Raw genomic sequence first — 17,672 nt, forward strand, 5'->3', positions numbered from 1 at the left:
ATACCATAATTAGACTAATTGATTGATTGATTAATTGATAATGGGGCTGCATAGAATATATTAATGTCAATAATTTTTGGGGGGTTAGCTTCCCCTTCAAGCTTCTAAATTTGTGAAAACTGTTTTGGAAGACTTTTTTTTTTTTTCTCATAAGAATGGAGAAAAATCTCACAGGGTGCAACATTCCATATTTACTTCCATTTTCAGAGACTGTCCAAATACTTTTATAGCAATACTGGAAGCGCATTCAAATAACATGTAGACAACAAACATCAAAAAAAGAGAAATGCTTTTTACTTCTTAGGGGAAACAGATTCCTCCAGCATGGTGGACTCCTCATCTCCTTCAAGGCCAAAGCGATCCTTACTCTGCTTCTGTGAGAAGAGGAGTCCAGAGAAAATGAATGAAGACCAAAATGTAAAGTAAAACGATGTCCTATCAATTAAAAAAGTTGCATATTTGGTGCTTGCCTTTTTCAGAATGATGTCAATATACCCGGCAATGAGCTGGGATATTTGTTCTCCCTCTGTCGTCTGGACAGAGTAGTAACTCTCCTGGTACTCGCCGAAATCCTTCAGGCAAAACAGAGATTCAAGGCCAGTCAGATGGTGTTTGAATCGAAGGATTTTAATGTCTATCAAACTCTGCTGGCGCATTCTATATATAACGCCATCCTGGAAGCAGGCTCACAGATAAATAATAGATACTGAATAAAAGCCTTCATTATTCCTGCTCGAAACCAAAGGAAAATCAAGTAGCCATGTGGGTATGTAATATAGTGTGGTAGAGACCAGTTTTCTTTATCCGCATAGTTGACACACAATGAAAAGCAAAATGAAAAATTACTGTATTCTTAAAATTATTTTTAGACTAGCGTAGCTATGAAGATGGCATTTCCGTTTTGCTCCATTGTGGGACGGAACGCAGCCAACTCACGGCCAATCGAAGCGGCTCTCCTCATGAATCCATTTGAATTCGATGCAGAGAGAGGCATGTGGAAGGAGTCCGCGCACGCAAAGTGCATTTACAGTAAAAAAAGAACAGCAAGATGATCTCCACTCGAACTAAGTGTGACGTGGACTGTTGGTGACCACCTCGCACCTCCGTCGGGCGTCCAAGCGTGAACCCTCTCCAACAGCTTTTCCAACCGGTCAAGGGTGTGCTATTAAAATATTTTAAAAATAAATAACTGATAATAATTTGTGGTGGCACGGTGGATGACTGGTTAGCACGTCCGCCTCCCAGTGCAGAGGATGTGAGATCGAGTCCGGGCTTCGAGCTTCCTGGGTGGAGTTTGCATGTTCTCCCCGTGCTTGCGTGGGTTTTCTCCGGTTTCCTCCCACATACCAAAGACATGCATGGGGGGTTAATTGAACACTCCAAATTGTCCATAGGCGTGATTGTGAGTGTGGATGGTTGTTCGTCTCTGTGTAACCTGCGATTGGCTGGCAACCAGTTCAGGGTGTACCCCGCCAACTGCCCGAAGCCAGATGGGATAGGCTTCAGCGGCCCCCGCGACCCTTGACCCAAGCGGTTAATAAAATGGATGGATGAATAATTTGTTCAATATGACATCCACCACCTACATCGGCGCAGGTTAGAATCTGTCCGCCTGCCAAAATCGCATTACACCATCTGCGCCACAAGTTTGACCGGGTTTTAGGGAGTCTAAAATCTACTTAACTTTTGGTCTGAATAATTTGTTCAATATGACATCCACCACCTACATCGGCGCAGGTTAGAATCTGTCCGCCTGCCAAAATCGCATTACACCATCTGCGCCACAAGTTTGACCGGGTTTTAGGGAGTCTAAAATCTACTTTACTTTTGGTCTGAATAATTTGTTCAATATGACATCCACCACCTACATCGGCGCAGGTTAGAATCTGTCCGCCTGCCAAAATCGCATTACACCATCTGCGCCACAAGTTTTACCGGGTTTTAGGGAGTCTAAAATCGACTTTACTTTTGGTCATTAAAATGCCAAATGCGGCAGAAGTGTGCAATCGAATATGCCGGAATGCGAAAATATGGCGGCCCCTATTTGCGTTTTCCAAGTAGAGATAGAAAAATAATAAAAATAGTGGGGGGAAAAAAATCTGCCAGGTTGCAAATTTGTGGAACCTCATGTATGCGGGATCGACTGTTTTGCTCTGAATCCATAAAATTTTACCTTAAAAATACTTATGGTGTGATATGAGTCTGTTCATCGGTTTAAAATAGCACGTCTTTCAAATATGGAACAAAAATATCATTTTCTTGCTGGCAAAAAAAAAAAAAAAATATTTTGGGGTATAAATAAAACATCTAAAGTCTGCACAATCCTCCCAAGGCATATTTTCGATGAAATAGCCGGCCAGTAGATATAGGGCTTCACAATTTTATGAATGCTCTTTGTGCTGTAAGATGAAAACAATAGGAACGATTGAATTTGAGATTCAAACATATCTCGCTCAATCCGAGCACGGAACATACATTGAGTAGGTTGAAAACGGGAACATGTGTCTGTGTGGTGCCGAGGACGTGATGCTGAGAGTCAAACAGTACCAGGGTGAAGCTCTTAGGGGAGGCGGCCCATCTTTTGACGGTAGTCAGGGGCCACTCCTGAACCACATCTTTCGTCTTCTCCTCCACTCGCATCACAGACTCTTTGGTTATCCCCAGCAGGCGTGGGACCAACTTATTTTTACCCTTCATCTTTTCCTGCCGGATAGGAGAAAAACATCAGATGATATTCACGCCGGTGCTAAACACCTCCACAAGATGATTCATTTGAGACACGGACACTGTGTTAATACACATGCCGTGCCTGTGGCGTTGTGAGCCCCCCGACGGAGCAGGGGGGTGGGGGCAGCTGTGAACTGACCCAGCAGATTTCAGCCTTATTTAACTGCTGCTTTATCGAGCAGGGTCTCCACAGGCTTTAGTCACTGTCAGCGCGTCAGCATTGTGCTTCAAACCAGCACTCTGCCCACTGGAAATCCATTATATTGTAGCTCATTTCACAGGGGCAACCGACGTTCAGTGCAAATCTCCTTCAAGGCATTCATTTTTGAGTGAATGGCGATCATTTTTGGATCTTGAAGGGGAAGCCAACCCAAAAATATGCACCCTACTAGTCTAAACCAGGGATGTAACGATAACGGCAATATTGTAAAATGGCCAAAATATCGTCATCGTCATGTCATGATATTAAAAGCAGCACATCTGTTATGTGTGCTGTTCTAGCACCCTCTAGCGCAGTTTAACTTTAATTAGGAATGTTTTGGCCACTGGGGCGGTTATCACTGCCATAAATCAGTCATACCAGCAAATATTTTTCAACATCTCTGTCACAAAACATTACTTTTCATTCGCTTCGACCAAACACAGCAGAACCAAAAAGATGACAGTGACGAGACATGACATGGCCAAGCCTATTTCTTTGTCACTATTAAAAAAACACAATTTGTACCTTTTTCCCCCAATATGAGCTTTTTTTAAAATAACAATATTGTTCATTTTAATACAGTATCCTGAGCTTTTGATAATTGTGTATATTGTGATAATACCGTATTGTGAGGTTCATATCGTGATATTTATCGTATCATGACATTTGGATATTGTTACATTCCTAGTCTAAACATGGCATTCTAACTCATTCACTCCCAGCCATTTTCACTGAAGCAACCCCCTTCACTCCCGGCTGTTTGACTGGATTTTGACTGCATTTGCAAGGCCCACAGAATATTGTTTTCTATTGCTATAAAAACATGAGAAGAAAGATTAGTCTCTTCTTTCATCAGGGAAAAAAGTATATTTGTATCTGTTTTTGTTTTGCAGCAATTAGCATTAAAATATAGCTAAATTTCATCATTATTCAAACAGTGGGGGAAAAAGCTTGGTGCCCTGGTTGATCTCTTATACTCTTTTTATTGAATTTTTTATTTTTAAATTTTTTAAATAACTACCATTGCTTTAAGTGACCTCTTCAGGTCAGAGGCTGCAACACATGCTCTAACATAATAAACATTGAAAACAAACAAACATATAAATAAGTCTTTGGGACCACGGCAATATTTAAAATAGAAAGTTTGTATACGTTTTGGGGAGCAAATAAGTTAATACTGCGTTTGAGGAACATTAAATAAGCAGCAAAATGACATTTGGTCCATATCAGGCGGCGGCCATTTTGCCACTTCCTGTTGATTAAAAATGACATCAGAGTTGCATAGGGCTCAGGTAAAGACCAATCACAGCGCAGCTTCAGAAAACAGGCGAGCTGTGATTGGTTGCTACCTGAGCTCACCTGTTAAATGAGTTTGGTCATGTGATGTTTACAAGCTGAGTCGTGATTGGTCCTTACCCAAGCCCAGAGCAACTGTAATGTTATTTTCAGTCGACAGCAAGTCACAAAATGGCCGCCCCCGGAGATGGATGAAAACGGTTAGATTTTACTAATGAATTAATATTATGTTTAGAGTAGTGAGGGTGTGCAGAACATATTATTGTAAAATAAAGAAATTGGGGTTGACTTTTGCTTTAATTCAGAAACAAAAAATGCCAAGATCCAACATAAAAAAAACAGAAAATTTATCTTCCTACCACTACTAAGAATCCTTGTATGTAATTTAACACTCAGCTTTTAATGAATAAGAGCAGCTCAAATTAAATTACTTTTTTTTTTTTTAAAATGTCAAGTGATGTACAGTATGTGAAAATGACACAGTTGCAAACACACTCAATTTGAAAGTGATTCAAAATACAACCGTGAGCTCCGAGATGTTAAAAATGTTAAAAGAGTGTTAATTAAAAATCACTGTCAAATGCTCAATCTGGCTCAGGCACAAATAAAAATTGGTTTGGCATTAACAGCTGCTGGCGCAGCATACACGCTGCTAATTCTGTCCAATTGGATGAAGGATAGAGTTTTAATTGTCAGACATTGTTAACTATAATGATTAACTTATTAATTGTACAATATAAATTTTCCATGAGGTGATAAAAACCAAATGGACAGAACCATAGTGATTTAAAAAAAAAATATATATATATATATATATATATATATATATACATATATAGGGAGAGTATATATATATATATATATATACACTGTTATTAGTTTGTTGTGATTGAGGCACTTTGAAGCAGTTTCATAGTATTCACTTTTGAAAAGAGTTCGGAGAAAAACAAAAAGGCCACTCATTGGGAAAGCATCAAGGTCAACGACTCACAAGAAAACCAAGAAACGTAATGTGCATAATAACAGCATAAAACAGGTTTATTATTGTTTTCCATTTCATTACATGAGCGTCATTGTCAATTTTCTAGTTGGATTTCTTCCTTAAGTGGGCATTTGGCTATTTTAACAAGGGGAACTTTGGTGAAGGTTTCCAAACATGCTCGTACAGGAAAAACCCAACAACGGGGAGATTTTATTTTGCGCTGACACACACAAACGCACACAGCGCTTGTGCACAATATTTTCATATCTGTGATGTTTACAGCGAAAGAGCCGCTGCCAAACAAAAGCCTGTGGTGATTAAAGGCTGACAGAAGATAAATGGAAGGCTACAATAAACTCTCAGACCTCATGTCAACAAACCCAGGTGTGTTTGAGTCTCTGCTGTTTCTTTGAATTATTTAGCAACGTTTTGAATCCTCCATCACTACGTTTCCTCGTCAAACGCACAAGAGAAACCAGAGAATGACAGAATTGCTTACAAGCTTGAAATGAGTTGTAATAAGCGTGTCTGATGCTGACATGTTTAAAAGTCCTCGTGAAAAATTCACACGAAAAATACACAGAACCTTTTCAATCATGCTGTAATAATATGTCAAATGTCAAAATGCCAAATATTGGCACTGATAATCGGCCCGGCCAATAATCAGTTTATCCCTAATTATTGCACAACGTTACCTCGATACGATATACTAATATTATTTACTGTAGCGAATAACAACCCTGTCGATGTGTTATGTGATTTGGGTTACAATTTCTAACTGTACCTGCCTGTGATTGTATCAGTGAGCAGAAATAAGTATAATATGGAACACATAGGGTGCATTTAAAATTTGCTTACCAGTTCCACCTTGGCGGAATTGTCATTATTAAATAAACCTTGGCTTTAAATCAGGTATTATAGAGTGTGTTTGGACAATCACTGTACACTCTAATTAATTAATTAATTAATAAAGTAAAGTAATTAATCGCATTACTTCACTAGTTAACTCACGATTAATCACAAATTTTATATCTGTTCGAAATGTACAATAAAACAAAATTTCTAGGTTTTAATACTCATACATAGAAATAGTTCAAATGAATCTTTGACATTTATAGCCGTCAATGGCTATTAAAAACTTGGGACGTCAGGCGATTAAAATTTTAATCGTAATTAATCGCATGACTTCACTAGTTAACTCACGATTAATCACAAATTTTATATCTGTTCGAAATGTACAATAAAACAAAATTTCTAGGTTTTCATACTCATACATAGAAATAGTTCAAATGAATTTTTGACATTTATAGCCGTCAATGGCTATTAAAATCTTGGGGCGTCAGGCGATTAAAATTTTAATCGTAATTAATCGCATGACTTTACTAGTTAACGCATGATTAATCACAAATGTTATATCTGTTCTAAATGTACAATAAAACAAATCTAGGTTTTCATACTCTTGTTAACAAGAGTGGGAAAAAATGTTAAACTAAATTAAATAGTTCAAATACATTTTTGACGTGTATAGCCGTCAATGGCAGTGAATGAGTTAAATAATACTGAAAGATTGCATAGTGACTTTTCAAACACCCTTCAAAAGACAATATTTTCAAATGACTCCAACATGTCATATTTATAGTTATTATACACATTCATATGTTACACTATCTGCTTTATGGGCATAGCTTTGGACATCATTGGGTCCTTACCTTCACCAGGAAAAATGACACTCCATACGTCTGCAGTGATCTGGCCAGTTTCACATATTTCACTTTAGCTTCTATCTCTGTCATCTCTCCACAGTTTTTATGATCCTGCACAGAGAAGAAGATCAAAAGACATTCTCCAGGATCTAATTCATCATTAGTTAAAATTGTCAATATATAGTAAATAGGGCTGGGTATTGAGTCTAATTCTTTCAATCAATTCGATTTCGATTCACAAGAGTTCAGTTCGATTCGATTTCGATTCACTTCAATTCAATCTCATATTGATTAATTATGGAACATCAATTCTTCTTAAATATCAAGGACATAATAAAAGCTCCACAAACATTTAATTCCAAATTAAAATTTGCGCAGGCAGTAACTGGATAAATTATTTAGTTTATACAAACATTGACATCAGCAAGGATGAGACGAAAATATTTTCATAATTCTAATACAATAATTGTAAATATAAATAAAAAACCTTATGAATTGCAATAAGTCAGGTCTTTCATAAATGTAAACGAATAATTTTAAATTCATGTGAACAGTAAATTTCAAGAAAACATAATATACAAAAAAAGGCTTGTAAAATTAAATTTTCTTACAAATTTATGGGAAAAGGAGATATATATGTTTATTTGCTGCCATAAACGTATTGCCCATGGTCCCAAAAACGTATAACACAGAAGGCTTTGATGCAGCCTCTGACTTGAAGAGGTCGCTTAAAACAATGGTAGTTATTACAAAAAACGGTCAGCAGGTGGCAGCAGAGTATAAGAGATCAACCAGGGCCATGTTGCAACAAGCTCTTTTCCCCAGTGTTTTCAACTGGTTTGTGAATAATGATGAAACTTAGTTATATTCTAATGCTAATTGCTGCAAAACGGAAACAGATACCACGTTTTCCATGTTTTTATAGCAATAGAACACAATATTCTGTAGGCCTTGCAAAATCTGTCAAAATCCAGTGAAACAGCCGGGAGTGAAAGGTGTTGCTTCAGTGAAAATGGCTGGGAGTGAATGGGTTAAAATAATTGATTGATTTTTTTGAATCGATAACAGGCTCGAAAAGGAAAATCGATTCAGAATCGATTATTCGATAACCACCCACCCCCACCCCAGCCCTAATAGTAAATCTATTTGAACAGTTTTATTATCGGTAATATTCACACCACCACTAAACAATGTAGTACGTACTTGGAATATTTTCTTCTCCGACCCTCTTTGCTTGATGTATTCTTTCGGCAGGAATTCCTTCAGGCTATGGGGAGAGAGATGACATTTTTACATGCTTGCTGTTGTTGAGCTACAGGCATTTCCCTCTCTCTTAACAAAGCTCAACATATGAGGTCATTCTTGCCCTACTGCCTAGAGAGCAAAAAACATTTGGAACAGCTGATAGCAGCCTGGAGTTTTCCAGTAGAGGAAATTACATACGTAAGGGAAAACACATCATCTTACATGCACAGCTGGGAAGTGAGCATTTAAAATGGCGTCGAGAGCGATCGTAATCATTGATTGCAAAATGCTTACTCCAGAAATCCAGGCTTGTGTTTGTGCTCCACGTGGGGTCCAAACTGGATCTGGGCCTGGATCCCGGCAAACTCACAGGCTTTATCAAAGGAGACGGGGTGGGATCCATTCAATATGTCATCCCTGGCCTGGAGGGGAGACCAGGAAAAGGAGGGGAAAGTAGTAAATGTAGCTGACCACCACAAAAGGCACAAGAATTGATTCCAAATGCTTGTAAGCTATCGTCTTCATCTACTTATCACAGCACACTCCATGTTGAAAAACACACACATCCGTCTTTCATCATCCTCCCTCCGCTGCGTTGCGTAACGACCATTAACGAAAGCGAATCCATTTTGCGATTGTGTTTTTCCCATTAGGCAAAAAAGGTGCATTTGACAATTTAGCCAGGCTGTCAACATGAAAATAAAGGCGGCTAGAAAGGGCGCAGCTTTTGTTGACATCCTTGAAAGGGTTTTGTGTGAGTGTGTATGTTGTTCTCTCCAGAGGCCAGCCGGCTTTCTCTCCTGCTTTCGAGTTTAGTGCTGCAAAATTAATGCTTGAAAAGATGAGAGCATTGCAGATAGTGAGAAAGGCTCCGTCTGTGCTTTTAGCGCCGGCAAGCCGACCGAATGCTCACATGCGACTCGTTCTTATGTCTCATTACTTAAGTGAACAATTAGTCGGCGGCTTACGACTGTAATGAGGACAACAATCTCCCGCGCTTGTGCTCATGAGTCCTTTTCCCCAGCGCGGTGCACAGCGGAGCACATAAGCTCTTGCAGACCGGGATGTTCGAAAAATGATCCCTCACGCGTGCTTATCGTCTGTGACGCACTCTCCAGTGCATTGTTATGCGTGAGGTCGAAGGTCACTGTTTGCAGTTGCGTTGTAGGCCTGAATGATTTATCAAATCGGAATGTAGTAAAATGACATTTTCAAACTCTGGAAATAATCATACTGTATATTTAAAAAAAAAAAAAAAAAGCATAGTAAATTGTCATTGCAACATTGAGTATAAATAAATAAATCACAATTAGATTTTTTTGTTTCTAAATCGATCAGACTCAACCAAAGTAAGAACAATTGTGGTTGTTTATTTTCAAGTAGTGTAGAACTAAGTTTTTATTAACTCATTCACTGCCATTGACGGCTATAGACGTCAAAAATTCATTCAAACTATTTCTATTAGTTTAACATTTTTTTTCACTTTTGCTAACAAGAGTATGAAAACCTAGGGAAAAAAAAATTGTAAATTTAGAACACATAAAATTTGCGAGAAGTCATGTGATTAATTACAATTAAAAAAATGTAATCGCCTGACAGGCCTAATTTAAAAAATACATTAAAAATACATTATAAATTATTATTTATATAATTTATATAATTATAAATGTACAATAAAAAAAATCTAGGTTTTCATAAAAAAATGAAACTAAACTAAACTAATAGAAATCGTTCACACGGATTTTTGACGTCTATAGTCGTCAATGGCAGTGAATGAGTTAATCAAACCCCTTGGAAAAAATTAGGGTTATCTCATGTTTTTATTTGTTATAGTGGACGTCAGGATAGTATGGCTGTAACGTGTTGTAAACTTACCAAGCTTATATGTAACATTTTTAACATGAAAATCATGCAAATCAAACTTGCGATTGTGATTGGTTAGCTCGGTTCCAATTATGAACCAGAAGTGTTGATATCATCCAAATCATGGGTTTTTATTAGTTTAGACATATCATGTCCACTGCTAACATCGCCAGCCAGATAATAACTGTGATTCAATCGACTTCACGAAGCAGACCCGTTCGGAAAAGGCGGGACTTGCTGTACAATACTTTGAGCTGATTGGACGATGCGGCATCTTTGCACATTTGTTTTGACCAATCAAGGCAACGGATGAAAATTTCGTCTTCCGACGCATCTTAAGGGGGGGAGCGCAAACATCTTTACCAGATAAAAATGCACGAAACTCCTCTCGCTGTTCAAATTCAATAAGGAAACGGTGAGCAATTCTGCGAGAACATAATTAATTGCAGCATCCATACGTCTGTTAGTTTTTTTTGTCCCACCAGTTTTCTCTTGGCAGATGTGGGAAGTGACAGGCCACTGTGATTGTGTGGCTTTTTGACCTGAGCTTGACAAAAGGAAGTGCATGCAGCACAAGACGTCACAAACGATGACGCAAAGAGCCTGAGGTCACCCAAGCACAGTTGGTGTACAAATATAGAAATGCTGAAACGGGGATACCCGAAGCAACTGACAGCAGAGCTCGCTCAGCATACTTGATGAGAAAGTAAATAAGCAGGGAAAAGACTTCATTATTTTGTTTTGCAAGAAAATCTTTGATTTAATTTTTTTTAAAAATATTTACATTTGCCTTTGTTATCATTGTATGCAGCTGTAAAGCACTATGAATTTCCCTTGTGTATGAATTGTGATTTCAACATAAACTTGCCCTGCTTATATCCCAAATCCCCCCAAAATATTTATGTATTTATTTATTCATATATAATACGTCAAACTACAGTATGAACAATATTACAATCTCAGTACCTATGTATGACTTTTTCTTATTTTATTCTCAGATACGGGGGATTCGTTCCTCTCCACAAAGACGATTCATTACGGTTTTCTAAAAGATTCGAGAAAGGTTCAATTTGAAAGTGGAACGATTCAATTCGGTTTGACTGATTTGGTTCGATATGGTATGATGCAATTATTATTCTGTTGTCATTTTACATACATTGGAAATAACTTGTCAGGACTTTAAAAGTGTTGTTTCCTTCTAACTTAACTCATTTGTTCCCCCAAAAACATATAAATAAGTTCTATTTTAAACGTTTTAAGTGTCCCAAAGACGTATTTATACATTTTTTTAATGATTTTTTTTTAAAATGCTAACGCATACAGAAGACTTTAATGCAGGCTCTCAACTGCAAAGAACAGTTAAAGAAATAGTAGCTATTACACAAATGGCCAGCAAGAGATCAACCAGGGCCATGTTGAAAAAAAGCTCTAGTAGTTCTAAATAGATTTGTTAATAATGATGAAACTATATTCTAATGCTAATTGCTGCAAAACGGAAACAGATAGAAATGTATTTTTTTGCCTGATGAAAGAAGAGTATGTTCTATATTTTAATAGCAATAGAACACAATATTCTGTGGGCCTTGCAAAATCAGTCAAAATCCAGTAAAACGGCCGCGGGAGTGAAGGGGATTGCTTCAGTGAAAATGGCTGGGAGTGAATAAGTTAAATATCTCCAATAAAAGAAGATTCAATACATATCTAGATATATAATAAATTGGAACGATTCAAATTAGTTCGCTTCGATGCACTTGCATCTTTCAAATAAAAAAACAATAATAAAAAAAACATTTTCCGGTTCTAACCAGTTTTTGTTACACCCCAATCAGATTCGGTAATACAGAAAACAACTAAAGCAACTTTTTTGATGGATCAATGTAAGAATAGCTAGAATAGTAGATAGTTTTGTCATACTGTACTTTTAGTTTGTTCAATATAAAATTGTATTTTATAGTCATATACAATATATGTTTGATACATATTGTCTGTAAAAAATCTGATATTGCATTTTTTTGTATGCTAACTGGCAATTTCTCACAGGCAAGTATGACATTCTGTAATATTTGTACATGACATTTTTTTCATCCTGTGCCTTGCGAACTGAACTGATTTTAAAAGTCTCGTAAAAATTATGAGATTAAATATTTGAGTTTTATTATAACTTTCCTGTACTATATTTCTTTTCTCCAAGTAGCGCCTTTGGAACAAAAACTGATGAACTGTGGAAAAAGAAGTTATTCTTAGCTGACAAATTCCCGCAGTAATTCCTCGTCTGGCCCAGCTTTTCTAATAAAAGATCTTGTCACTACCAGTTTGCTGCGGGAATTGGCTAAAATTAGGCAATAGAGTGGACGCTGCAGAGTAGTACTCTCGGGTGGAGTTATTGCCATGCTGGCTTATCCTGTTCTTAACGCAAAGACATGACAGAGAGGGAGCGGATGCGTAGTAGGAGGGATGAGGCCTTCATTGGACATTGGACAAAAATTATTAAGAAACATCTTAGCCAGAGGTGGGCATTGAGGGCCGGAGTCCTGCAGGTTTTGCATGTTGCCCTTCTTCAACACAGCTGATATATGATCAGCTCATCAGCAAGCTCTGCATAAGCCTGATAACGATCCTGCTGATTGGAATCAGCTTGTGTTGGAAGTGAGAAACCTCTAAAACCTGCAGGACTCCGGCCCTCGAGGACCGAGATTGCCCACCTCTGATCTTAGCTAATGGTTGAGTCATCACAATGGAGAGGCAAAAAAAAAGACCTGCATAAATAAACAAGAGTTCTTGTTTATTAACAAGAGCATGAAAACCTAGAATTCTTTTTATCGTACATTTAGAACAGATTTAAAATGTGTGATTAATAGTGAGTTAACTAGTGAAGTCATGTGATTAATTACAATTAAAAAATGTAATCGCTTGACGTCATTTTTTAATAATCTTTTCTTTTTTCTTTTATATCGTGTCAGGCGATTTAAATTGTTGATGGTAATTAACTGCATGACTTTAATAGTTAACTCACGACTAATCACACATTTTATTTCTGTTGTAAATGTACAATATTTTTTCTCTCTCTAGGTTTTCATACTCTTGTTAACAAAAGTAGAAAAAATGTTAAACTAATAGAAAAAGTTCAAATGAATTTTGGACGTCTATAGCCGTCAATGGCAGTGAATGAGTTAAACCACATTGACTGTAAACAGTACATATTTGGCTGAACCAATTCTAATTTGGTGCCAAAATCAGGTTCCAATTTTAAGTGCTTACTATACTACAGTCTTACCTAAGATGTCTGTTGACATTGGACAAAATGATTAAGAAACATCTTAGCTAATGGTTGAGTCATCACAATGGAGAGGCAAAAAAAAGACCTCCATAAACTAGAGTTGTTGAAAATAACACAAATGAGCAATACTGACGTCAGAGGGGGAAAACAGAGGGAGTGATCACATGAAAATTGTGGGAAAAAAAGGGTGCAGCAAAGAAAAGAATCACACTAATGGAAGCCCGGGGTTTGTTCCACTTGGATAATGATCTCTCTTCTGGGTCTTTCTGGCGCTTTTTTAACACTACGTCAAATTACAGCCTCTCCGACGTGAAGAGCCGACATAATCTGCCAGCGCAACAATCAGAGTGTGTTGTAGACAATGAGGCAGAGATAAATGGAGAAGGGCAACAGTGAGGAAGGGGCAGGAGGCGGAGTTGTTGTTGTGAGAGGAAATATGACTCTGCGTTGCAGTGCAGCGGTGTGTGCGCCGGGGTGGGGATGTGTGTGTGTGTGATTATGTCAGAGTGTGTGGGAGATAGAGAGGGAGTGGACACATGAACTGAAAGGGAAGGAAAGCGGAGGGTAAGGAAAATATTGAGGCAAAAACATGAGAGATGAGAACAGCAGGCGAGCTGGCTAAATGTAAAGAGACGATGTAACACTTTGGTTCCACAGTCGTACTGGTGATCTTGAAATGGACATTTAGCTTTGTTAAAGCTAAGTCTCGATTATTGTCATGACACAGACTTGGAAGTAGTAAATTCCATACTAGATTACCTGTTACTGGAACATACAGGGTGTCCATAAAGTCTCTTAACCATTTCAAAAATTTATTAAAAATGCAATTGATTAGATATTTTATTTAGATTTGTTCTATTGTATTCAGCGTTTATTAAAGTTTTTTTTTTTTACCTCTTTTAATACACTTCTACATGGGCACCATTAGTTGCACGAAGCACAGACGGTACTCGATTTCTTGCCATGTTCGCTGTAGCATAGCCTCATCAATTGTGGCAATGGCATCAGTAATCCTTTGCTTAAGGTCAGTAATGATAAACACTGTGTGTTTTTTTAAACACTGAATACAATAGAACAAATCTGAATAAAATATCTAATCAATTGCATTTTTAATACATTTTTTAAATGGTAAAGGGACTTTATGGACACCCTGTATAATAGCAGTGAACCAGCCTGTACACGTTTCATGTTGCTAGTGCTAGTTAGCATCAGTGCTCATGTTATTGTTGAGTGTTGCGCGTGCTACGCATTAGCTACACGTCTAGACAGTCTTTATTTACTAATAAACATGTAAAGCGGAACCTGTCAATGTTAGCGTATCGTGAGACCTCGAATTAGCTAAGTATTACCATCTTTTTGAGACTGTAAGTAACTTTTTTTTTTCACAATTTGAATGGTCTTGCGATTTATACTCAGTTACGATTAGTATAGATTAAAATCAGAGCTTGGACTTGGAACCAAAATCCCCCATTTCCTAATCATTTTTGCACCGGCAAACTAGAATCCTGCGAAGAAAGACAAACAAGAAGAAAATAAGAATCGGAAATAATAAGAATAAGAAAGAAGAAAAAAAAAAAATAATAATAATAAGATGACGAAGTATCCATAACAACAAGGATTTACTATTTACAGCAGAAAAAGGTGCAATAATCGACCAGGATTCTACCTTTGGCCACAATGCGACGTAGGATTCTAGTTCAGGTAAGCCATTTTAAACTAAAAAGAAAAACCTTTCTGTAGTTAGTTGCGGAATTTTCGAATCAAACCGGAACTCGTTCATCGTTGTCAACATGATAAGGGATTTTTGGTGTGAGTCCGAACACGATTGTTCTTGGGTTCAGTTTATCCCTCCCTCCCTCTCTCTCTCTCTCTCTCTCTCTATATATATATATATATATGAATAATTTTTTGTCTTCCCTTTGCTCTAAGTCAGTTGACCCCTGACCCTGATACATGACAAATAAATCAACGGAAAGATGTTTTTTCGGTCTAACTAACAGCGGTAAAGTAATTTTCAAACTTAAGACATGCATCCTTGGAGATCAGCCAGAGTGCCGCTGCAGATTGTGTTCAATATTCGAGGCTCCTATAACAGATTGAGTAGATAAGCGTCTTTCCTTTTGAAAGCTACCTTTGTTGGTAAATTCTCATTTACTGATGTTCTATTCATGTCATTGGCTTAATATAAAGTGCACAACTGCAAGGAGAGCAAACAAAAAAAAAAATAATAGAAAAAGTTGTTTACAACTACTTTAACTTTACTTTGAAGCAAAATCCATTTTCTCTTCCTTTAAAGTTGTGTGTTGCAACTATTTGTTCCATGCGCGAGCGTCTGCTGCTCCGTGAGTGTCAGTGGGATACTGTTCTCTCCCCGGGGAAGGAGAGGCTAATGGGAGTGTGCTGATGTGAGCAGAGTGCAAACTCTGATGAGTAGCTAACACCCCTCGGGGAACCCTTCAGTGACTGCAGGGCGCCCGCCATTTATAAACATTGGACGACCCACACTTACACAAGAATAGAAAAAAAAGAAAAATAACTTGACTGGATGTTCTTACGAAGCTTAACTCCATCTTCTAAGATTAGTCATTAAGTTGTCTGCTCAGACATCACGCAAATTACAGTACATCTTCCGACTCGATATATTAAACAGTCTGTCACACTGCCTGGCAACTTTATTTTCTCGTCTACCCATGTGGTACTCGTAATTGTCTGCTTCATTGCTAATGTGCTACTGCGTTAAAATGCCCTCTCTCATGTTGTTATTAACTCATTCACTGCCATTGACGGCTATAGACGTCAAAAATTCATTTGAACTATTTCTATTAGTTTACCTTTTTTTCCACTTTTGTTAACAAGAGTATGAAAACCTAGATTTTTTTTTATTGGACATTTAGAACAGATATAATATTTGTGATTAAACGTGAGTTAACTATTGAAGTCATGGGATTAATTATGATTAAAAAAATTAATCGCCTAATGCCCCTAATTCGTTATATTTTCTTTAAAAAAAATAAAAGATAATAAAAAATAAAAAACAATACTTAAAAAAACAGATGATTAAAAATGAGGGGCGCAGGCGATAATTTTTTTCGTAATTAATCGCATGACTTCACTAGTTAACTCACGATTAATCACAAATTTTATATCTGTTCTAAATGTACAATATTTTTTTTTTTAGGTTTTCATACTATTGTTAACAAAAGTGGAAAAAAATGTTAAACTAATGAATTTTTGACGTCAATGGCAGTGAAAAACCTAGAATTCTTTTTATCGTACATTTAGAACAGATTTAAAATTTGTGATTAATAGTGAGTTAACTAGTGAAGTCATGTGATTAATTACGATTAAAAAATTTAATCGCCTGACGTAATTTTTTTAATAATCTTTTCTTTTTTCTTTTAAATCGTGTCAGGCGATTTAAAGTGTTGATGGTAATTAACTGCATGACTTAAATACTTAACTCACGACTAATCACACATTTTATTTCTGTTGTAAATGTACAATATTTTTTCTCTCTAGGTTTTCATACTCTTGTTAACTTAAGTGGAAAAAATGTTAAACTAATAGAAATAGTTCAAATTAATTTTTGACGTCTATAGCCGTCAATGGCAGTGAATGAGTTAAACCACATTGACTGTAAACAGTACATAACTGGCTGAGCCAATTCAAAATCAGGTTCCAATTCTAAGAGCTTACTATACTACAGTCTTACCTGCACGTAAAGCAGGTTGAGCTGGACGGGGTCCCGCGAGTCCACATTCTGGTCTGAATAGAAGAACTTGCGTCGAAGCAGCAGTGTCTCGCTTTCCTCCACCCCTTGTTCTCTGAAGGTCCTGCTGTGGTCCAGCCAGTTCACTGCCCGATCAATACACATTGTGTTGACCCACACACTCATATAAGAAGATGCTCACTTAACCAACATGGCATATGAGAGGAGTATAATGAGGGTGGAATTAACCAGGCAAAGACACTAGGGGTGGGAATCTTTGACTTTCTCATGATTTGATTCAGATTTTTGATTCAAAATGATTTGATTGACAATAATTTCTGCTTCAATATATGAATGTGCAAAGAATTGTGATGATCTACTCCAGTCTGCTTTGCAAGACAAGCTTTTAACTCAGTTGCTCCCCAAAACGTATAAATACGTTCTATTTTAGACATTACCATGCTCCCAAAGACGTATTTATATGTTTTAAAATTTTTTTTTTTTTTAATGGTTGAGCATAAAGAAGGCATTGATCGTGGCAGCAGAGTATAAGAGATCAATCAGGGCCACGTTGCAAAAAGTTCTTTCACCATTGTTTTAAACAGATTTGTGAATAATTATGAAACGTAGCTAGATTCTAATGCTAATTGCTGCAAAAGGAAAACAGA

At 37.1% G+C, this 17,672-nt stretch overlaps 1 protein-coding gene across 6 annotated transcripts in view; it reads right to left on the minus strand.

Annotated features, from left to right (window-relative positions):
- Positions 1-17,672, minus strand: part of tln2b (talin 2b) — a 119,395-nt gene that overhangs the window by 56,764 nt on the left and 44,959 nt on the right. For all 6 annotated transcript variants that reach the window (XR_013294352.1, XM_077567340.1, XM_077567335.1 and 3 more), the window contains 7 exons: positions 17,008-17,150; positions 8,450-8,577; positions 8,114-8,177; positions 6,917-7,021; positions 2,548-2,703; positions 471-572; positions 298-374 (listed from right to left, as the gene is read on the minus strand). Coding sequence is in view for 5 of the 6 variants with exons in the window: in XM_077567340.1 (XP_077423466.1) it covers positions 298-374; positions 471-572; positions 2,548-2,703; positions 6,917-7,021; positions 8,114-8,177; positions 8,450-8,577; positions 17,008-17,150 (775 nt within the window). In the remaining variant the exon portion in view is untranslated. The remainder of the gene's footprint in view (positions 1-297; positions 375-470; positions 573-2,547; positions 2,704-6,916; positions 7,022-8,113; positions 8,178-8,449; positions 8,578-17,007; positions 17,151-17,672) is intronic.

Source organism: Vanacampus margaritifer, chromosome 6 (genome assembly GCF_051991255.1).
Source record: "Vanacampus margaritifer isolate UIUO_Vmar chromosome 6, RoL_Vmar_1.0, whole genome shotgun sequence".
Classification (NCBI taxonomy): Eukaryota; Metazoa; Chordata; class Actinopteri; order Syngnathiformes; family Syngnathidae; genus Vanacampus; species Vanacampus margaritifer.